Below are 23374 nucleotides of genomic sequence, written 5' to 3' on the forward strand. Positions count from 1 at the left end.
GAACCGCTGCGGGAGCTGCTCCCTCAGTTCATTGAGGGCGATTCTGAAACAGCCTTCCTAGCTGCGCCCAACTAGAAGGTGTGAAAAAGCAGCAAAACACCGCCTGTGTTTCCTTCATTCGAGCCTGCCCCCGCGATGCAGCCCGACAGCTCTGCTGCTCTTGTGGGTTTTCTCCCCAGCTCTGCCTGCTCTCCGCTCCTCCACGGACGTTCACCTTCACCGATGCATTTCACCTGGCCTCCACCCACGTGTTTCCGCAGTGGGCTTCCCCAGCCCCTGCCTGCCCCTCTGCCTTCCACCCCCGCCGACAGGTAAAGGGGGAGGGATCCAGCAAGCCTACCGGGCGAGGCTGTTCTCACTTAGCAACAGCTGAGCCTCGTGTGTGCCCAGCCTCCAAGCCACAGTCTCAGAGAATTAGTTCCAGGTCTGGGGCTCTGGGCACTTCTGATTTCCAGAGCAGAAGCATCAACGTGGGCAAATGGGGAACAGAGAAAACCAACCCCAGACCAGAATTACATATAGATGATGCCTTCCGCAATAAAGGCGATAACAGGGGAGAAACGAATAAATGCATATCCCCTCCCACCTCGAACTCCAGGTGTCTGTTTTTATTCTTCTAGATGAGCTCCAGCAATCACCGCTGAGCCGTCAATCAGCTGGGCCAGAGGAGCTCTAAGAACTCTGATCGAAACCATGGCTTCCCAAGGGCCTGGCTCTCTCCCCGCCCCCCCTTTTCAGGCAGAGCTGGCAACACAGCAAAACAATTTCAAAGCACAGAGACCATAAACACCAAATTAAAAGGTAAAGTAAAAAGGGAAGAGATGTTTACTGGAAACTTAAGTTCCACTGCCCAGAAAATATAGGTCTTTTTTTAAACACACATACACCAACACACACATATATATGAGGCCTCTGCCGCCCACCTCGAGAAATATGTACTTTGCTCTATATATGGCTTTCTTATCTGCCCTTGATTATGCTCAGCTTGTGACTGTGAAGCCTGAAATAATTACCCACAGAGAAATAATAGCCTTGGCCACAGTCAGGGCCTAACAAAGCCAGTCCTACATTTACCAGTGATCACACAGCTCGCTCACAGGACAAACTGGAGTTCGTTGATGCACAGATAGTCATTCCCACGCATACCTGAAATGCAGCCACCGCTGAGAGGGTGCCAGGTGGCTACTGGAACCAAGAACAATCATCTTACATGATATTTCTGGGTCCAGAGAGAAAAGGCTTTCGAGCTGAAACTACGCAGGAAATTAAGGTGGGCAGATGGTAGTCATCAAAGCAGAGGGTTGGCAGAGACGACCCCTCACAGGAGAAGGAAAAAGCTAGAGGAAAATTGACTCCTGAAAGCAGAGAATTTTGATGGGAGCCAAGAACATAAAGTCGCTCCTACTAGCAATGGGGTGCCCCTCGGGGCTGCTCCCCAAAGATGATCAACATCGTGTTAGGAGTGAGGAGACAGGCACACTTCACTAGTGGGGCCCATGTGTCTCCCTTTCACTAGCTCAGGTCCACATCCCTTGATGCATTTGTCCCGTCCCACCCATTCCATGGCCCCTCCTTCTGAACCCCTGGGTACTCACCATGTGCCCACAGCACAGAAGACCTTCATACTATCCCACACTTGTGTATTCAAACCCCAAGTCAGACTGTAAGCTCTCTGAGGGCAGAGGCCGTATCTGCCATTTCTCTGAGTGCCTTGCTTCATAAACATTTAGTGACTGACGGATTCCTCATTCGTCTGAGAAATAACCACCTCCATCTGGCATCTGTGTCTACACCCACATCTCAAACCCTGTCACTGTAAAAGCTCCTCGACCCTGCTCCCCATACGCGAGGCCCTTCGGGGCTAATCAATACCGACAAGTTCTCCTCCCTCCTGAAGCTCATTTCACACCCATTAAGCAGTCACCTTCACAATCCCACCCCCATCACAATATACCCTCCCCTCTGCCTGAAAAGATATTAGAATTGAGCTGTCCTTTCCCATGAATGTTTACTCTGGACAGCTGTGTCCCCTCAGATTGCATTTGGCTGTAGGGATGGAGTCCCCGCAGGGAAGCATGAACTACTAACTGGGCATAAACGGAAGTGTTTCGATGCTATGGCTGATGAGGGTGGTAGGATCCTCTCAACCGAGGGCAGGGACACTCACCAAGGCACAGGAAACGGCATAGCACATACTTTCACAGCCCCTCGCATCCACCGGGGCATCGCCAAGGATCTGACACTAAGGTATGCCAGCGTTGGCTGGGGCCTCTGACTTGGCTTCATGAAAAAGGCGTGGCTGCGTGTTATGCGTGGCTGCGTGCTACGGTCTGTTTAATCCACTCCTGCTCCGCCCCTGCCCTGGCTCCACCCCCCCACTTAGGACTCTGAGTTTCCCAAGCAGAAATAACCAACTACAGATGGTTCTACTCCTTCAGAGATGTTTGAGAAACCACTGACCCAGAGAAAGAAAACTGGGGATCCAAATCTCAGGGCAACTACTCACCATCAACAGCTGTGATTACCAAATCAACATGCTTCTCAAATCTAGAAATTTTTTTCTGTGTACTGTGTTTTTTTTTTTTTTTAAACCAACCACTATCACTTTTCCCCTAAAAGAGATGCCCAGAACACTGAACCACAGCTTTACTTAAGATCTAGGGCTGTTGATTCTCAATGCTGGCCACACCCCAGAATCACCTGGATAACTTTAAAAATACTGATTCCCAGGCCCCGCCTGTAGAAATTCTGAATTGGTCTGAGGTGTGGTCTGGGTATCAGAATTTTTACAAGTAACCAAGGTTAAGAACCTTCCATGGTGAGCCCGACCACCAAATGTGGTCATTAGGAAGCAGGAGTTCCAGCTGCCACGGCTTACCCCGCACCTCAGAGCTCTTTCCATCCTGTCTTCAACTGTGGGCCCCAATCTCCAGCCCCCAGAGCAATTGTACAGTGATCCTGAAACTATCCGAATGAGTTAACAGAGTCGGTCATTTCTTTGAATGCAAGCTCCAGAATTAGAATGTTTAAGGTGCAGAAACATTAAAATCCTGCTAAGCCAACGCCTCTGGTTTGTCAAGGAGGAAACCAGGGGCCGGGGTAGCAAAGTGACTCACCCAAGGTCACGAAGCTGGTTCACAATGGGGCAGGCCTAGAAATGGGGTCTTCCACCTCTGGTTCTCTCTCCTGCGCATCACCCAGGAGCCCCTGGGGTGACAGACTCCCAAAAAAAGTAGGGTCACGGGAATGGCCACTGTTTACTTCTTGTGTACTTTCAGTGGCCAGCCTCTCATTACTTCATCTCTAGAAGGCTCTGTCTCCTGACTGGCCTTAAAACAGCTGAGGATAAAGATGGTTCTTCTCTTTAAAGATTCCTGAGCATGCTGGTCAAATCATAATCCTCAAAGAATATACTTGCTGGCTCGCTGGGGTTCATGGAAAAAGCCATTAGCAAAATGAGTCTACCCCAGTTTTGAAAGAGCACTCTGTCGAGCGGCGGGTGTGAGAGCCCGAAAGCCAGCAGTGGATTCTGGTTTCTTGTGGATAAGAGAGAGTTGATTGCTGGTTTCAAAATCTCTAACCAACCTGTGAACACGTTTCCCTTCCTTCCTGTATTTTTACAGCACCTCGGCCGCAACGCAGCTGGTCCCAGAAGCACAGGAAGCCTGTGCTTTGGGCTAAATGAGAATTCCTCTTTGCCTGAAGGCTGATTTCCCCTAGCCCGGGAATAGGGAATAGAAGCCTGGCGGCTCCAGGCAGCAGGAGTATGTATGACTGTCCAAATCCACAGGCCATTCACACCTCCTGGACCACGGTGTCTGGCGGTACTGCCACCACCAATGACAACTGAAGATGCTCCGTAAGTACCTGGTGAGTTAAACCATGACTATAATAGAATTAAATAAGGAATGGGCTGCCTCTGAAGGTAGAGCATCAGATGAAAAATTACACTTGCCTCCCAGGAAAATATATGCGTCGAGAAAAGAGTGAAAACCAGAAGCCAAGGAAGAGAGGGCAGAAAGGTGTCGTGAAGTATTAGAGCCGATACAGACCTCTGAGGTTCTCTCTTGGAGCTTGTCATTTTCTAGATGCAAAGACCAATACCCAGAGAAGCCAAGCTGACCTTCCTGGAGTCAGAAAGCCAAGCTCCACCAAAGAGTGGCCAAGGGCTCTCAGCCTCATCAGAGAAACGGGATGCCAAGGTTCCTTCGTGTTCACGTGTGTCTGTTCTCTGACTGATTCAACGCTTCACTGACCCTGGGGGCTCCGATAATGATGAAGATGAAGACTAGTGTCGGTCGTGGAAGGAGGATAGAAAGAAATGGCCCATGTTCGATTCCAGGCATTGCTGGGATGTTCAGATGTGGACGCCCAGAGAACAGCTGAAGCTGAGGGTCTCTAGCTGGGCAGAACTACAGATCTGGAAGTCAACCCCCCAGTGAAACCCAGAGAGAGGAGAAGCACTTTGAGCTGCAATTCTGAACTGGGATACCCAGCTGGGTAGAACGAGGTCCAGCATGTGGTTTGATTTTCTCGTCACTGAAGTTAAGGCTGATAGACAAAAAATAAAAATAAAAAAACACAGTGGTCAAAAGGTGACATTCAAAAAGATTGTCGGATCAAAGTCCCTTTGTGAGTACTGTTATTTCACCCTCCTCTGAACGGTAACCACTTCCCACATGAGCCCCAGTAAGGCAACCATGCAGCCCACAAGAGAGATAGAAATATGACCACATTTCCCTCTTATAAACAGGTGACGGTAAACATCTGAGACCACTGGTCCACAGCCGTGGTTAAACAAAGGGTCGGGGGACACCCTGGAATAGCTGTCAGGGCCTCCATCTCCCCACATAATAACTCTCCCTCTGAGTGGGGACCTTGGACCATTAACTTCAGAACTCAAGCTGGTCAAACAGAACCAGCCTCACCCTGGAACCACTTCATTGGGTTTCATGCCCAGGCTCACCTGGCCTCTCCTCCTGGAGACTCAAGAATTTTCAAGGAAGGTAGCTGCTTTGGTGCCCGGCCCTGTGCTCAGAGATGCCACTCTGTGAGGGCCTCGCGCAGAGGGCAGGAGGGCAACACGTCACATGTGCGCTGAAGTGTGCAATCCCCCCACTCCCACCTCCTGGATCAGCTGTAGAGATAGAGCCTTTTTTTTTTTAATAAGAAAAGCCAAAACTGCAACTTTTTCAATCAAGCAAGAAAAACAGGCAAACCTGAAACAAACATCTTTAATTAGCTTTGAGATGTTTCGGTGGCAGGGGTCCTGAGTTAGCCCAGCTCCTAGATCAATAGGAAAATAAGGGCCCATGAGGCCCTGGGACAGGCTCTGTTTTCTCTGAATTGGAATGAAAAAGCATTTGCAGACCTGAAGTCAGTTATTAGCTAACTGTGACAGGAAGACTCCAGGGTATTCCGTGTCTGCAGAATGTTCCATCAGAAAATGACCCCAAAATTCTATAAACTGGCCAGCAGTTTGTTTTTAACCACCAAACATTTATAGAATTCTTATTTCTTCGTCTATATGCTTTCAGAGAAAGTTTCCAGCAGCTTCAAAGCCAGTGAGACGCACAAAGACGCTAAACATGCAATTCAATTTCACAGGGTTTCGAAGCTAAAATACTGCAAGAACCTTTAGAAATTTTCCCCTGGGGGCAGGAGGAGCTTAGCTCTGTACCTGCCCCCACTCCATACTCAAGGGCAAATTTTTAACCTTCATTTTGTCAACAGGAAAACAAGACTGGTAGTGGGGTGGAGACAGAAATCCGAACTTCTTGAAAGACCTTGCTTAGGTTGGAAAATGTGTCGTCCTCAGGCACAGCGTTCAGAGGCCCTGATGGTCCCCTTCGGTGAGTCTCACTTCCATTTGTCCCCCTGAGCCCCAATTTCACACCTGTTCCTAAGCTGCCCCACAGCAGACTGCTACAGCCCACATGGTTGGATATTCTGAACACAAATAATGGTCTCTCCATCTTGACTGTAAGCTCCCTGAGGGCAAGATCTGGTCCCTGATTGGTCTACCAACATAACCTCTGAAATCAGCAAGACATCAGATAAGTATTCAGGAGTCTACTCAGAGAAGAAGGAAAACAGTAACCAACAAGTATTAATTGACATTTACTAAGTGCCTAGCAGGTACTGATGAGCCAAAGAAATAGCCTGGATCTCTGACATCAAAAGGCTTATTACAATCCATTATTTCTGCCGTGACTGCATGTGACTAAATACTGGCGAGATACCAGGAGGCTTCTGGGAAAGATTTCCTTCCTGTATTAAGAGACCCCCCCAAGGAGAAGCAGCCTTTTCTGCCGCTAGATGCAACCGTGTAGAGACAGTAACTCTTGGAGCAGCTGTGGCCGTCACTGGATCGTGAGCGCTGAAGATGGCAGGGCAGAAAGATGGAAGGCTCCCAAGTCCTTGCTGGTGCCCGAAACCTCCCTGCCTCCAGACTTCTTAAGGGAGATAATAAGCCCTCACACTGGTGAAGATGTTAGTTGGGTTTCAGGTTACTTGTAGCCCAAAGCATCCTAATACAGTGAGTCTGGCCCCTGATCCAGAGTATGGGATGGATCAGAGAGGGAAGGAGCGAACGGGCTTACTGCAGTATCCAGGCGTGAGAAACCGAGGGCCGCCACTAAGTAGGAGAGGGTGGCAATGGTGAGGAGAGCTGGAACTCAAAAGATACAAAAGCACAGTCCAGCCTTACCCACAAGATGGCCTAGTCATCTCCATGAAGCCCGGGGGCCAGTTCCCACGCTGACTCTCCGATGAACTGGAACATAAATAATTAATATTCCCTGCCCATGCTCACCCACACACGCCTCCTTGTGTCTCTGGGGTTAAAAAAAAAAAAAAAAGGAAATGCATCTTGTTCTATTTATAAGACACAGCACAGCCACGAAGGATGATGACTAGAGCCGTATCAGCTGAAGTTCTCCAAGCAAGTGCCAAGTTTGGTTTGAATTTACACTTCACTTTTCTCAGCCTGTAACCAGTCTTCTTTGTCACTCCAGCTGCTCTCCTTGGAGTTCATCAGACAGGGCCTCGCCCACGGCAAACAGTTTGGTTGCAGAGTATAGAGAACTCAAGTCCCTCTCCAGATTTCCAACAGATTATTTGGGGCAAGAGAGGAAGCATGAGGCTTGGACGATCTCAGAAACCAGTCCCATGAACATGGGGCAGGGCAGTGCAAAGCCTTTCCATGTTCTCTACGGAGTCCCATTGACAGAGGGGGTTATTTAGGGCCACATACCCTGGCACATTCCATGCATTTACCAGCATCAAAGAGAGAAAAAAGGCATGCTTGCTGTTATTTTTAATTCCTTCCTCAATGCCTTCCAAAACTCTTCAGCAGAAGGTTTATCCACTACACCCCCACCAGCTCCCAGCCAGTAATATCTTTGAGGCCTCAGCGAAAATGGAGCAGGGGGGCAGGAGAGGTCAGCTCACAGAAGAAGACTCTGCTCCTGGACATGAAATCCCATCTCAGCTGCACTGCACCTAGGGGCATCTCCTGGGTTCCGAAGGGACATGGCCTGACGAGGATGCAGATGTTCTAAAGCCAGGTGAACACCCTACCACCCCCTCACTGCCACCCTCACGTCCCCCCCTCCACCTCCCACTTCTCCCCCTTCCCTTCAGAGTGGCCATCAGCAGAGCCAAAGGTTCCCCAACTCCTACTGCAGCTAAGTAAGCTCGGGTGCTAACGTGACTGTTTTCGATTACCTCTAAGGTCTCATCCAGTTTTAAATTATGTTGCCAACTTGCTGAATAATCTTAGGCAAGTCCCCTCACTCGGAATAGCAGTAAATAATCCAGACAGTCCCTGACACTTTAGCAGCGGCAGAGAAAGCTGCTGATGTAATCCTCCCAGTTTCCTTGGTCAGGTATCATGATCACTGGCACAGAGGCAGGGTGACTTAGAATGACTACTTATCCAGGTTTGCCTGGACAGTCCAGGTTGATGCCCATTTTCTGGCCATCACTAATGACAGCACTGCCCTTTTACACTCTTAGAAGTGTCCTGGTTTGTTTAATAAATTACATAGTCACCCCTGATTCTAGAAGGGGCAAAGCTTCAGAGGCAAATCCAGCTCCATCTCTTATCATGAGGCCTACAGCAACTTTCCTGAGCAAGTTCATGGATTTTGCTGTGAGGATGGCAACAGCAGCCCATTCTTGGGGAGCCTTGGGGCAGGCAGCTGGGTGCCAGGAACCAGACCTGAATTCAGATTCCTGTTCTGCCGCTGACCCCTCAAAGCCTCAGCCTCCTCTTTTTTTTTTGCATTTTAACTCCAAGCCGTTTTTATTTATTTATTTATAGCTGTGTTGGGTCTTTGTTGCTGTACGCAGGCTTTCTCTAGTTGCGGCGAGTGGAGGCTACTCTTCGTTGCGGTGCGTGGGCTTCTCATTGCGGTGGCTTCTCTCACTGCAGAGCACGGACTCTAGGCGTGCGGGCTTCAGTAGTTGTGGCTCGCGGGCTCTAAAGCGCAGGCTCAGTAGTTGTGGTGCACGGGCTTAGTTGCTCTGCGGCACATAGGATCTTCCCAGACCAGGGCTCGAACCCGCGTCCCCTGCATTGGCAGGCGGATTCTTAACCACTGCACCACCAGGGAAGCCCCTGCTTCCTCTTCTATAAACATGGATTACTCACCCTTCCCAGAAGATGGGTAAAGAAGACCAACCAGCAGATCAATGGCCCACCTTGGTGTCTGGCATATAGTCAGCACCCAGTCCACGCTGCATGTGCCAGGATCACTCCCAGGTGAGAGGGCTCAGGTGATCAGCCACAGGTCAGCATAGCTGACCCAAATCCTCAGACGAGGCCACGAGTACCAACTCACCTAAGCTTTTGGAACCAGACCCTGCAGCACACACGCCCTGAGTTCACATTCCTACTGAATTTGTGCATCATTAATGATTTTCTCTAAGGTGGCGGTGCAAATCTGGGTGTGAACTTGGAGGCCTTAACTCCATCTCCGTCAGGAAGGGCTTTTAGCAATACTATAGAGTTGTGCTTCATAAAGAAATAATGAGTGACACTGCATAATATTTTACAGTCTGCAAAGAGCTTTTAATGCATAGCTCATCTAAATAAACAACTGCAATCATCCCACCAAGGGAGGCAAGGTTTTCCCCATTGTACTGCTGAGGAAAGGGAGGCTCAAAGAAATCAGGTGACTGGTCTATGGTCACCAAAGCAGGAAAGGGGAGAGCAGGGATCCGAACTTGGGTCTTCCGAATGTAAGCCCAGAATGCTCCACTGCAGTAGGCTGCCCCTTCAGCAGCAGGCCTCTATCAGGGTTCTCAAAAATGGTCCATGAACTAAAATCAGTCTGTGGACACAAAACTTTTATCTTCTAAAAACCTATAAACTTCAATTAACAACAAAAGAAAGCTGACTCTAAACAGATGAGGTAAACCGTATGCAATCTCTCAGTGGTCACCAAAATTTCTGCTTGCTCTCAGTGATAAAATATATGAACTTAAACTATTTTACTTTCTTATTAAGGAATATGATCTGTTTTTAATGCATGATAGCATTCGATGAGTCTGCAGTAGAGAATTTAGGTATTTTAGCTGATTGCAGTGTGGTCTGGAATTGGAAAGCCTGGCCTAGGCGATCATCAGTGAAGACACTTAAAACACTGACCAGAGATATTCTACACAAAGACACCGTACCAGGCACAGGGAGAGGCCAGGTTCTGATGTTGAGGCCTCTGTATGGAGCCCAGCGACACCCTGCTTCATTTCCCAAGGAATCCATGTCAAGAGGCTGGCATGACTCACTGGCTAATTACCTGAACACTTGGGCTCCCCCAGCCCTCCTGGCTGTACAACTTGTCTTCTCTCCTGACGGCCAACAAAACACTATTTTCACCCTGGTCCAGACATAGCCTAAAGCTGTCCACATGGCGGTGTAAGGGATTATGACTCTGACCCGGATAACTCCGGCAGAAAACCTGCTCTTACCAGCCTCGGGGTGGGGGAGGAATGCGAATAGAATGGTGGCTTCAGCCACGCCACTCCCCTAACTTAAAAATCTCCTGGGTGCTCCTGGGAGCAAGGTCCAAACGCCAAGTCTGGCCAACAGAAGCCCTTGGCAACATCCTTCTCCCGACCCTCTCTGGCCACTCCCTCTTCCACGTTCTGGCCACCCTGCCCCACACACCAGGCCCTTCCACCCTCTGTCTGGCCAGTGCTCCATGCAGCCTTCCCCTCACTCCCACACTCTTATCCACCCTTCAAAGTCCCACTGGAGCATCACTTCTTCTGTGAAGTCTTCTCCAGAAAAGAGCTGCTCTTTCTCTGGGCTCCCAAATACCTCTTTGTTCAGCCTTTGCTAGACTGTCTTTCCCATGAGCCCACCGTAACTGTGGTCACCGTGTCCCTTTTTGCCTCTGTGCAGTTCAGTGACAGGACTTTATCTCTGCATCTCTACATCTCCTGAGGCCCAGCACAAAGTCAGTGCCCAATAAATAGATCCAACAACCAAATGCACTACAGTGGTTGGGCTCTTTGCTCCACCTTTCAGATGGGCAGCTGCCATACGTATCACCTTCTCCCGATCTGCATTTAATTCACTCTGATCTGGGTTCAAGGTGAGGGAAATCAATCCCTATAGAAGTACCCACAATCCTGCCCATATAATGGTGCCACCTGAGCGGGGCCCCAGTTGTGGCTACATAACTGAGAGGAGGGTGCTAAAAACAGGCCTGCCTCACCATCAATGGGTCCCAGAGCAAGAGGACCTATGAAGGCCCACATAGGATATGTCATATTTAAATTTAGAAGACAGAAATCAAGATAACAGACTGATAAATAGAATATGTTCTATCATATTGACAAATACCTTGATATAACCTGGGAGGCCACGTTTGAATTCAGAGTTCTCTGACCCCTCGGTTTTACAGTGGGATGCGGACACTCTGGGAGAGCTGGCCAGCCCCAGCATCACCCCACACTTAGAAGGGCTTCATGTACACCCATGCAGACACCCCGAGTCTGAATTCCATCCAATCCCTCCATCTCTCGGCCCTACCCACTTTGTCAGCCTGGGGCCCACGGGTACACACACGGTCCACGGCCGATGCAGTCTGCCCTTCCTTAGGCAGATGGACCTGCAAGCAGGCTTGAGACCATGTGGGCAGGGAACTGAAGGGTCGGGACCCAGCATACAGTCTGGAAGGAGGAAGTGCAGACTCTATGTGGGCCATCCCTGGGCCCTGCAGCTCTGCCCCATGGAAAGGACCACATCCAGAAGGATGTCCAAAGCATGGCCTACTAAGTGTGAGTGCCCTCTGGCCCACCTCGAGGAGCAGCCCACGGTACCGACATCCACATCTGGGTTATTTTGGAGCTGTGAGCTTCTGGCACCGAACAATCTCACCTGACAACCAAGCCAACTGGTGAGGTGGTACTTGGAGCTGAAACTGCTTTCCAACCAGGCCTCAGAAACACACCAGCAACAATAAACATCATGCACTTCCACACACGGAAGGGCAGGCTATCGGTGACAAGCCTGTGAGTCACGGCGTTTCTTCTTCAGGATCTTATAGCCCCCAACCCAGGAGCACTGATTCATCAAAGTTTATTTTCAATACTATTATTTTTAGTCAGCCAAACAATTTTTAAAGTGATGACGGAGAAGGGGAGAACCACCGAAGAATATGAATTCTCTTTCGATAGCCTTCCAAGCCATAAACCAACAAGTGGTGTGGCTGTGGCCGCTTGGTGCGCACCTGCTAGAGGAAGGTCCTCTCACTACATCAACCAATGTTCTCCGAACAGCGAGCCCTGAGAACAAGTGTGTCGGGGGTGGGGGGGGCCCTTACTGGAATCTACTGACACCATCAGTCAGATTTCCCCCTTGAAAGGGAAAAATGAGTGTTTACTAAGCACCTACTATGTGCTGTGAGCCACAAGTATCAGTCAAGTACTTGCTCTCTCTTATCTCATTTGCGCTGACTTACAGGAGGTAAGTGGGCCCATGCCCATTATACAGATGAGGCAAATGGAGCTTAATCAATGGAAGCAGATGTCCCCAAGGCTGTCACACAGCCAGTAACTGGCCAACTCAAACTCCGGTCTGTCAGACTCCAGGGCCCTTTGTTCTCCCTTGACAACTCTGCTCTTCCAGCCCACCCACACCCCCCACTCCTGTTCCCCAAGCAATATTTTAAGAGTCTCTTTGGGTAGAGATAAATGGCTACACAAAACGTTTAAAGAGGTAGCAAAACAAGCTCACTCACCCTGCCCTTCCAGGCACACAGAGAAATAAGGCTCACCTCAAGTCTGAATTCCATAAGGATGCAAGAAAGTTTACAATGGGGCACATTTGAAGCAAAAGGAAAAAACCCAACTTCCATCACCAGTGCCTGCTTTCAGCCACTTGTAACTACTCAAAAAGTCCTTTCTGGGTCCATTACTCCGCATTTGGGCTTAGCCCAGAGGTGATTTTTTAAGGAAAAAATGCCTTTTGGCATTTTTGAGCTGTGACAGCGTAAAAACAGACCTTTAGAAAACACACACCCAAAAAGCATTACTATTTTCAAAAGTCCAGTCTCAAAGGAAAAAAAAAAAACAAAACAAAACGGTGACACCTCAGAGCTACAACTTGGCCTGACGGTCTGTGATGCAAGAGTTAGCAGGGAAAGCCACCAGACTGATAACGCTGTAGGTTTCAAAGGCAAACCTTGACCCAGGGTTTCTTAAACAACCCCCTAGTCCTAACTCCCAGCAAAGCTGTCAGGAGAAAAACTTGCCAGATGTAATCAGGGAGAGCCATGTGATACAGAAAAAGTACTATTTCGGGGGAAACTCACTTTTCATTTCCTAGCTGGGGTTTCAGCTTGTAACCTCCACGCCGCCCCACAAGAGGCGCACGCTTACACAATCGAGTACAGCCTTTCTTTATATAGATGCTTGAAAATAAATAAAGGAAGCTTCCTGGGTAAACCCTGACATATGAGCAAACATTTTCCACAGGTATCCTCTATAATGCCTACCTCTCACATTTAACCATTTTTAGGCAATTGTGGTCATTAGTTTAAGTAAACTTCCTGCTCTGAGAATAGCCAAAAATAGCAACAAAAGAAGAAAAATTGCTCACTGCATCTCAAGGCACACAGCCTTCACTTCGTTACCCTCCTATTCAGTTATTTTTATATTCCTTTGTAGTTATATTTCACTGATTTAGACTCACAGGGCGAGGGAGAGGCAAGGAGGGCAGAGGGGGAAAATAACCAAAATTAAAGGCTGAATTATAGTTTTATTACTTTCAACTATAGAAATTCATAGGGCCTTAGGATATTCATCATTAAGAAAGATCCGTGATTCAGTGATCAACCGGATGCATGCAAAAGGGAGCTTCTAAAATGCCTGCATGAAAACCACTTTAGAGTTAGAAAGATCCTCTGATAGAGCTTATTTAGCCCATTTTCCAGTTGAGAACATCTGAGGCCCAGAGATGGTAAGTGAATTGGCCCAGGTGACACAGCTAATTAGAAACAAAGCTTAAGTCTAGAACCTCCTCAGGTCTGTTGACTCCTACCTCCAAAATGACTCCCCAAAGTTTGTTTATGACTAATTTTTCTCTGACCACATTTATGGGGAGAAAAGGCCTGCGACACAAACTTCAGCCTAGTCCAGCATTAGCAAAACTTCTTAATTAATAGGCTTCTACCGTGTTTTCGTTTTAAACCAAGTCTCTCTGTCAAAACACTCTGTAGCAGTGTGCCATGGTGGCAGGCTGCTGTCTACAGCTGAGCCCTCAGATAATCACTGCAGACAGTGTGACTTGTGCTCTAGATTTGTTATTTCTAAAACTGTTAATTAAGTCAAAACAAAGAATAATGTTACACACGCACGCACACACACACACACACACACACACACCCCTCATCCGGACTCAATAAACTGCAGAGCTTGGGGGATTTGGTCCTCTGGCATTAAGAAAACAGTACTTACGAGTTAACCAGAGTGAACACATACATGATTATTACAATTCCAAAGGCCTCGTGTTGAGCAGCCAGTGGACCAGAGGCTACGGGAGGGCAGAATCAGGCGTCTGCCTCATTCACTGGGGGGGGGGCCTGCTACCTGGAACAGGTTTGGGCACCCAGTAGGTGCACTGAAGGAAAGCATAAACATGAATTGGACAAGTTCTCTCAGATCTTTGTTCTAAAACCTGGAATACAGTAAAATTAGAAACCAGACTTCTGCAGGCTGGGTTTAATATGGCAATTTCCAACCGTTTCCAGGAACCACCGCACTTGAAGATGGGGAGACTGAAGTGGTCAACAAATGATGCCCAGCCCTCCTGGGGAAGAGCTAGTCTCATCTAGCACTGCACGGGACATTCGCGTCTGCAAAAGGCTGGTAAGTCTCCCAGGCCCCTTCACCGGCAGCCTTTCTAGGCAGTTCCCTTCCCAGCAGACTGGTACTACCAGACATAGATTTGGGGAAGGGGGCAAGGTGGATTTTGGGTTTTTTTAAATATGTCAATACATCAAAGGAGACAAGGACAAAGTTAATTAGGACTATTCATGAGCCTTGCTGATTGAGAAAGCTGCATTCCACTTTAGAGAGCTTAAAGGAGGCTGGGGGAGGGGTGAATAAAGAAGGTGGGAGAATAGGTAAAGGAATAAAGTTGGACTTCAAGTTTTAAAGCAAGCGCTGCTTGCAACACAGATGGACCTAGAGATTAATCAGACTAAGTGAAGTAAAGCCAGACAGAGAAAGACAAATGTCATGTGATATCGCTTATATCTTAAAAAAAAAAGAAAAAAAGATACAAATGAACTTATATACAAAACAGAAAGAGACCCAGGGACATAGAAAACAAACTTATGGTTACCAAAGGGGAAAGGGGGTAGGGGGGAAGGGACAAGTTAGGAGTTTGGGATTAACATACACACTGCTGTATATAAAACAGATAACCAACAAGGACCTACAGTATAGCAGAGAGAACTACAGTTAATATTTTGTAATAATCTATAAGGGAAATGAATCTGAAAAAGAATATATATATATATATGTTATATATAACTGAATCACTGTGCTGTACACCTGAAACTAACACAACACTGTAAATCAACTATACTTCAATAAAAATAAATAAATAAATGAAGCAAGCGCTACTTGGTCCTATTCATAAAGGAGCTCATGCAGAGACACGGCTGTATTGTGCGTCCAATGGCATTTAGAAACCTCCCAATAAGTTAACAAGTGAAAATTAATAGTTGCTCAGTCCATTAAATCGTGTTAATTTTATTTCCATTATAATAATACAGCAATTACAAATTTACATTATCGAACCCATATTTATTTTTCAAACTCATTTTAATTGGACTGCCGATGTGATAAGCTCAAGCCACATTCTCTCAATGCCATCGGCTGCTTGCATTTCTCATCAGAACGAAATGACTACTGTATTCATTGACTTTTTCTATTATTAGAATTGTCATTTGACACTTTACATCCTTGCAAAGACTTCTTAAAATACATTAGTAAAAGCTCTTATGTCCATATAGAAACTCAGGTTTATAGGATTTACTTTCAGCGAGTGTTAGCCAGAGAAATGAAAAGCTAGGTCACACCAAAAGTCTGAAATTCTGAGGATCCACCATCACCTCCAAGTTGTCCACTTCTTATCGACATGGTCCGTTATATTCTGAGCTAATATATCTAAAGTCACTGTTTCCACCAAGGAAACCTGAATTTCAGGTTTGCAATACTAATGACTCTTTACTTCAAAGCGAGGACACTTTACAGTGGCATAAAATACTGAACACAAGTCACTAGTCGCTAGTTCGGTGCGAGCTAGGAGGTAACAAATTCATAGCAGTGCTCCGTTTAGGGAGAGAAAAAAGATAAAGAAGATAAAGACATCCTCAGTCTTGTAGGCAACGATCACCATGAACCCAAAAGTTCGTATGATCGTACTACAGTCCAGGAACGTCCTTTGGATAATAACTCCTGTCCTTGTGGTTTTCCACCTCACAGGGACTCCTCCCTCCTCTCCCCACCTCCTCCCACAGAATTAACGGTCTGTCCCCCTCATCCCTGGGCATTTTGTACATCCCTTGGCTGCAGCTCATGGCCTGTATTTTAGGCAAGTCTGTCTCCCACTCTAGATAGGGAGCCCCTTGAGAATAGGCACCCTGCCCTGCTCATCACAGTAGGTATTTAATAAATGACTGAATAATTTAGTCAATGAATGAATGATACACATAGAGGTCTAAACATAACACATCTGTCAAACTCTCTGGTTTACAAAACACTTCCACAGGCTTTACCTCCTCCTGATTTTACAGGTGCCGGCACGAAGGCTCTGAGATATTAAGTGAACTGCTAAATCCATCCAGGTATTAAAACGGCAAGATACAGGACCTGATTTCTGTGCTTTTTCTGGAGAAAACAGATTGCTGTCATTATTTTGTTTTCTAACACAGTGACCTCTGTAATATTTAAAAAACACATCATAATCCCCCCTGCCCCCCCCAAAATATCACTCCATTCTAGAGCTCATACTTCTTCTGATGGCTGGGAATAAGGAAGAAATAGACACTCAATGCCTTATTGCTGTTTCCCTTACTGAAGTGTAAGCTCCTCACAGGCAGGGACCATCTCCAATTTATCTCTGCATCCTCCTCCACTTCCTGGAATACTGACTCAGACATGGGAAGGGCTAACACCTATCAATGAATCCAATCCTGTAACAAAATCCAATTACAAAATCCAATCCTGTAACATTCGATGAGGAAGTGTGAGCAACGGGCTGTCTGCAACATGCACCCGCCCACACATTCAACTCCTGGGTGCAAGCAGCAAGTTCCAAGGTTCCAAATGTCAAGGGAACGTCGAGTGGCTCCTAGGTTCGGCCATACCTCTGAGCCAGCCCCACAGTCAGCTACCCGGTGTCCTGCAGAACCCTCCTCATCCCAGCCCTTGTGCGGAGCTCCCCTAATCAAGGTTAACAAGAGAAAGGAGAGGATGGGTGCAAGCAAGTGAGCTTGCTTCCAATGGGCCACAGAAGAATGGTGCTCTGAGCAGCAGCTGAGAGAGGAGGGAGGACAGGAGACGCTGAGATGCAGACGGTATTAAAGACGCCCCTCCTACACCCTCGGTCTGTCCCCAGAAGCCTGAGAAAGGAGTGTTAGAGATGGGGATCATTTCCCTTTCTCCCCAGGGTGAGAGCAGCCTGGCAAAGTCCAGGTAGATAACAGGAGGAGGCTGCACCAAAAGAACAGATGCACAGAAAGGGAGGAGAGGGTGTGTGTCAGACCTGGGGTCTGGCTTAATCCTCCCACTTTTCTCTGGACCTGGTGCTCCGACGCAAGAGAGCCCAAATTTCCCTCCAAACAAACCAGGCCTAAGTTTGGTCCAGCTCTCAACAAGTGGGCCAAGTCATGGGTCCCATTGGTGGAAACACAAGTTATCAGCGTCCATCAGAACAGTCATTTTTAAGTGCACCTGGCTCCTTATCACTGACATAACCTACACACACCTTCTCTACCTCTTGGTGGCAAATGCTATAACTCCATTCCTGGCCAGGAAGATACATGCAGCTGTACTCAGGTACTCAACTAGGTGACAAGTAGGATGCTGTTACACAACTTGCCAAAGTTCTGCCCATCCTGCCAGACCTCAGAGTGCCCTGATAGCCCCTCTGTTGGTGTATCTAAATCAGGCTCTTACCACTGCCTTGGCACCGGTCTCTTTGACATTCTTGACACCAGTGAGCCTGTACCACTCCAGCTCTCTTGATCACTGAGACAGGTTAGAGCCAGGGTAACAGAAGCAAGTGTGTGGTCTGGGGGGCCCTAGTATCCAGCTCTAACTGCCACATGGAGCTGTTGCTGCTCAAGATTTCGTATTAGCCAAAACAGGCTTGTTAAAATCTCCTTAGACTGAGGGCTCCTTACACCCCAAGGTCCAGACCTCGCAGAGTAATTTTAAGTACCCAGTGCCCCACCCCACACACCCTGTGGGATAACTAGGTTCAACATTTCCTTTTGTCAACTTTCCAAAGCCCTAGTTATAAAAGGCAGTGAGGACAGAACAGACAATTTGACAAGAAACCCCACAGCCTACAGGGCTGAGACACACCGATATCACCAGTGTGAGGCCAGCTAGCTACCTCCCCAAGATGTGGCCTTTAGTTCTCTGCCCACGACCAAAAACAGCAGTAGCTGTTGCCAAGGGAGACAAGGTGACCCAGAGGCGTGGGCACAAAATCCAGGGATGGAAATCCACTTTGTCTGGATCCACCCAAGGAACTGGGTTTCCCTAACTGAAAAAGATGGAAAAAAATCTGCCTTAGCATTAGGTCCTTGCCAGGCAGGTAGAAGAAGATGGCCCAGTCCTAACAGAGTCATGAGAAGGCCGAGTTAACTTGAACTCTCAGAGACACCCAAAGTGTTCATATGCCTCAGGCTGCGCAGGACTTTGGAAAAGGCAGGCCATAGCTATGCTTCCCCAGAGGGCAAACTCCTACCTTGCCAGGCCTCTCTCCTCCAGGCTGTCACCAGCCCAAAGACTGAACACTGGCAACCTTACCAACAAAGATCCATGGGGCCCAATCCCCCTGGTTAACACTGCTCGAGCCATCAGCAAAGAATGTATTCAGAACCTTCAAAGGGAGGAGCAGCCTGGGCCAGAAGATGCACATTTCGTCAGAACTGCATGTTTACTATGCCAAGCCTTTTTCACCTCTCTCCTCCAAAGGTTTCTCAACATTAAACGTGGGATAAATCTTAGGCCTAACTACCTGATCTATTTTCCAGGAGTTTCTTTTTCTTGATCTCATAAAAGCATGTGAAAGTCCTTTGTAAACTGGGAAACACTTTACACAGCTGCTCCTTTTATAATTGATAGCTTTTTTTTTTTTTTCCTGTTTCAAAACATAAAGCACTTGTCCTCGATGTACTCAGGCAGGTAAGAAGGCAGGTTTTGCAAAGCCTTCCCCGGGCTGGAGAAGTATGACATTCATTCACCCTACTCCCCACCCTTCACCCAAAGGAATAAGGAAGAATGAAGAACTAGGGCTGGGACCGGGACCTAGGGCTCACTGACCATCACATCACACCACCTCCTCTGAAGTCAATTCTGGCTCCCGATCACACACCCAGAACACACTTCCCGGACAGCACACTGCCTTCCCTCCCGCTTTATGGACTGGATCCACCCAGTTTTGAAAAAAATTATTATTTTTCAAGTCAGCACTCCCACCATATGTGGCATTTATTTCCAGAGGAGGCCTGGGTTCCCGTGGACAGATGTTGCTTTGTGCCTGCCTGACACGGATGGCAGCCCTCGTACAGCTGCCCCAAGCAGGTGGCCAAGGATGGAGTCTACTCCTGGCCCAGCAGCAAGGATGACAATTTCTGTGGGGCTCTGGCCTTGGGGACCCTCTGCTCATTGCTCTGCAGCCTGGAACCGCAAGAACATCCCCTACTCACACACACAAACTCTCCCTTGGTTCAGAATAAGACTTTTAAAGGGGGCTGAGAGGGAGAGAACAAGAGGCTAAGGTGCCCCCCCCAAGACACCCCAATTCCCAGCCTGGCACACCTCAGCTAAGAGAAGGCCGTGGGGAGTGAAGTCACTGACCCCTTCTACCAGCCATCTGTGAGCTCCCGCCTGACCTAGCTGGCGCGAAGTGGAGGATAAAGGAGATCCAGACAGATGGCAAAGCGCTTTGGGAAGGAGGGCTCTGTAGGAATGCGAGGGCCGATGCGAGGCCCACTTTGGGGTGCGTGTTGTTATCTCAGCTCTGAGCCCCGTCCTTTGGGCATCCACCCGCAATCTCAGACTGAAAGGTGGGCAAAAAACAGTCAGGGGAGGTGGAGGAGAGGACCCCCACTCTCTGCCACTTAACTCTCTCATCTGAAAGCCAGAGCCCTGCACTGCAACTAAAAGTGCGTGTGTGCGGAGGGGGCGGGAGATTGGCACAACCGAATCTAAAAATACTCGATAAAAATGCTAATCCCGAAGGCAAAGAGAGAATGAAGAAGGAATCTGTCAATCACGAGGCTCCCGCTCCTCACCCACAGCCCCAGCTGTACGGACTGCATTCCTGTCGAGGAGGAAAGAAGTAGGGGGACAGGAATGAAGAAAAGAAAGGGAGAGACACCACCACCTCCACGAGCGCGGGCCGCGGGGGCGGGAGGCGGCGGCGGAGGAGGGGCTCCGGCCAGCGGAGCTGAACAAAGCGGGCCTCAAGTTCTAGCCCGCAGCTCCCCGGGGTGGGGGCGGCCGATTCCTGCAGCACCCCTTTCCCGGAGGTGAAAAGCGAATGCGAGGTCTAGGAGCGCGAGTGCCGCGTGGAAGCCCCAGGCTCTGAATCTTTGCAAATATAGAGAAGGTTTTGTTTGGGGTCCCCCCACCCCCTTCCTGCCCACGTTCCCACCCCCCTTACGCGCGCGCGCGCGCGCACACACACACATACACACACAGACACACACACACACACACACACACATGCTATCCCTCCCGCTCCTATCCCACCAGGCCGTCCTCGCCACGCCAGGGGGCTGGACGGGCGCGCCCCAGCGTCCCTCGGGCCCCCACCTGGGGATGGTGATGCACTTGGTGTTGACGTTCTGCGTGGTGATGGCCTTCTCCAGCTCGTCCAGCTGCCCCGTCTTCTTGAGCTTCTTGACCAAACTCTTGACCGCCTTCTCGCACCACTTCTCCTCCTGCCCGTTCTGCTCGCCCTTCTTCCAGCCCAGCAGGCGCTTCACGATCGGGGGGGTGAAGGGCAGGATGGACGACATGGCTGGGGAGGGCGCGCGGGCGGCGAGGAGCGCCCCCGGCGGGGCTGGGTGCGGCGGGACGCCGGGGGCGCAGCGGGGTGCTCGGCCGGGGAAGGCAGCGGCCGCCCAAACTTCGCCTCAACTCTCGGCGAACTTGCCGGTGCTCCCGGCCGGGCCGCGGCGCTGCAGCCGGCGGGGCTCGGCGCGCGGCCCTGCGCCCCGGGCGGCTCCCAAGGCGGGGAGAAGGGCGGAGGGGCGGCGGGCGGGCAGGCAGCAGAGGCGCGGGATCGGGAAGGCCGCGGGGCTCGGAGTGGCAGAAGAAAGTTTGGGTTTCCGCACGGGGTGGCTGTTTGAGTGCCGCCTCCAGGAAGGAGAGTCCAACTCCCAGCCAAACTTTGCTCGCCTCGCTCGCTTTGATGCGCAGATCCCTCCGCCTCGGTAGCCTCGCCTCCCGCTGCCCTCCTCCTTCCCGGCTCGCTCGCTCGCTCGCTGGGCCGGCCCCGGGTTTGCGCCGCGCTCCCGCTCCCGCCCGCTGCCAGTCTGTGTTTCATGCAAATCCGCGTGCAGCCTCCTTTCCAAGCGCTGTCACCGCCCCCTTGCCGCCGGGGCTCCCCGCCTTCTCCCCCGCGCCCTGCCGCCTCCTCCCGCGGGCGCCCTGCCCGCCCCCCGCCTCCCGGAGGGCGCCTGGCCTTCCCCCGCCCGGAGCGGAGCACGCCCACGTGGGCGTCCGGGGACAGCGGCGGCCCGGGCTGGAGCGCGCAGGACCCCGCGCGGCCCCGACCTGAAGTTCGGCGGGCGCCAGGAGGAAGTCGTGGGAAAGGAGTGGCGAGAGGGGCCCCAGGCTGGAGGGCCGGGCTCGGGCCGTGGCGTCTGCTCTCGGAACCCACACTCAGGAAGCTCAGTTGGAGTGGCGGGCCCGAGAGCGTTAGACTCGCACGAACGAGCGCCGTCCGGCCGCAGGCTGGCGGTGCACCCCCGGGAGGACCCCGGTCCGAGAGAGGGCGCGCGGAAGGCTTAGGCCCAGGAAGTTGGGGCGCGCACCGAGACGCGGGCGCGCCGATCCCGGTCAGGGGCCTTGGCGGCGCCGGTGACTCTAGGGCTGTTTTTATTCTCGCACCGGTGAGATCATACCGGCTTAGAGCCCCGAGACCGTGCGAAAGAGGGATTAGTGAGAGGCTCTCAGAAGTGGAGATTTGGGGACCCCAGTGACTCCCTGGATAATAGCTGGAGCCAGGGGGTCCCCTGGGCCTTGGGAACCAAGTGCCCGGCAGAAAATGGGCCTCAAAGACATCTGTTGAGTTCAGGAAGAAATGAATGGGGGCGCTTTAGAACTTATCTTTGGAGGAAAGGTTTCATTACAGGGTGTTGGAATCTTATGATAAAGAAAGATCCGAAATGCGACACCCAATAAATAGGAGAGAGAGCTTTGTTTTCAAAGCTGTAAACTCGCAAAAAGTGGGGCAAAAGGGCAGTATTGGGGAACCTTATGTATTCCAAATTAGTTTTGGTGGGAAGCAAAGGAACACCGGGATATTGGGGGAGCTCTGGGGTTTTTCTCCCTACCAGCACGCTTCAGGGGCATCTGCCCACAAACCCCTCACTCAGCTGCTTTCAGGAGTTACCCCAGGCTCCCAGGGCCTTTCTCCTGCTGCCCCTCCCCCTACCAGGCCTCTAGGCTTTGTTTGTTTTTAACAGCAGGAAACTCCCGTGGTGAGAAAGAAGTTATCTGCAAACCCTCTAGCGGGTGGGGAGTTACAAAGCCCTGTGAGGTGTGGCCTAATCCACAAAGTCAGCCCAGAAGCTGCAGGGGTCCCTGCCTGGTAGGAGAGAATGGCCTCTCACAAGCCTGTCAGCTGCTGGGGCTGAGCGCTGGGCTTCTCGCCCTCCCCTCCTTCTAACTCCCCGCCTGCCTGGACCTTAAAGGAGAATCCCTGAACCCCAACTGGGGCTTAATGACCTGGTTCCCGTTCCTGGCTGGTCCTCCGGCTAACCAGCAGCCACTGTAATCTGGTTTCACTCCCTTCCTGCCAGCCCTCATCAAAAAAGAGAAGGGAGGAAGGCGATCAACATTTATTGATGGCTTTCTTCATTCCAGGTAGCCTGAGTGCTGTCCGCTGGTTTCACCTTCACAATGGCTCTTGGGGTAGATGTCCCTATGTCTCCCATTTACAGATAAAGCACCTGAGGCACAGAGATTATAATAAGTACTCGAGAGCCCTAGCAGCAGAGCTGGGATCTGATCCCCATGCTTTGGGAGGCCTCAGTCCACATTCTTGCCACTGCACCCAGCTAGCTGCCTTATAGAGCCGTGGAGGGTGAAGGTGACACCACAGATGGAGCTCTTTGCAAAACAAAAGTTCTTTACACAGGTGCACTATTGTGATACTAGAAGAAATGTTTACTCACCTGTAAAATGGAGCTAGAGATAGCTTTCCTCTCAGTCTCCTAGAGTGGTTGTGGGAATACAACGTGGAAAGCTTTGCAAACAGTCGAACGCTGTAAAGGAATAGAACCACACCTTGGGGCCACCATTAGTGCCATGGAGAGTCGTGCGGGGGGGGTAGCAGGTTTCGGTTAGACGTGCACATCTACGGAGTACCTCCGTGTTGCCA

General features: G+C 50.0%; 1 protein-coding gene across 1 annotated transcript in view; it reads right to left on the bottom strand.

Moving 5' to 3' along the window:
- The window catches only part of SMAD3 (SMAD family member 3), a 119218-nt gene extending 97943 nt beyond the window's left edge, over positions 1–21275 (bottom strand). Inside the window, exon 1 of the mRNA XM_022579859.2 lies at positions 20578–21275. Within this exon, the coding sequence (XP_022435567.1) occupies positions 20578–20783 (206 nt within the window). The 5' untranslated portion in view covers positions 20784–21275. The remainder of the gene's footprint in view (positions 1–20577) is intronic.
- Positions 21276–23374: the final 2099 nt, after the last annotated feature.

The sequence above is a fragment of the Delphinapterus leucas genome, chromosome 2 (genome assembly GCF_059928025.1).
Source record: "Delphinapterus leucas isolate spDelLeu-1000000601 "Yukka" chromosome 2, BTC_Dleu_Yukka2, whole genome shotgun sequence".
NCBI lineage: Eukaryota > Metazoa > Chordata > Mammalia > Artiodactyla > Monodontidae > Delphinapterus > Delphinapterus leucas.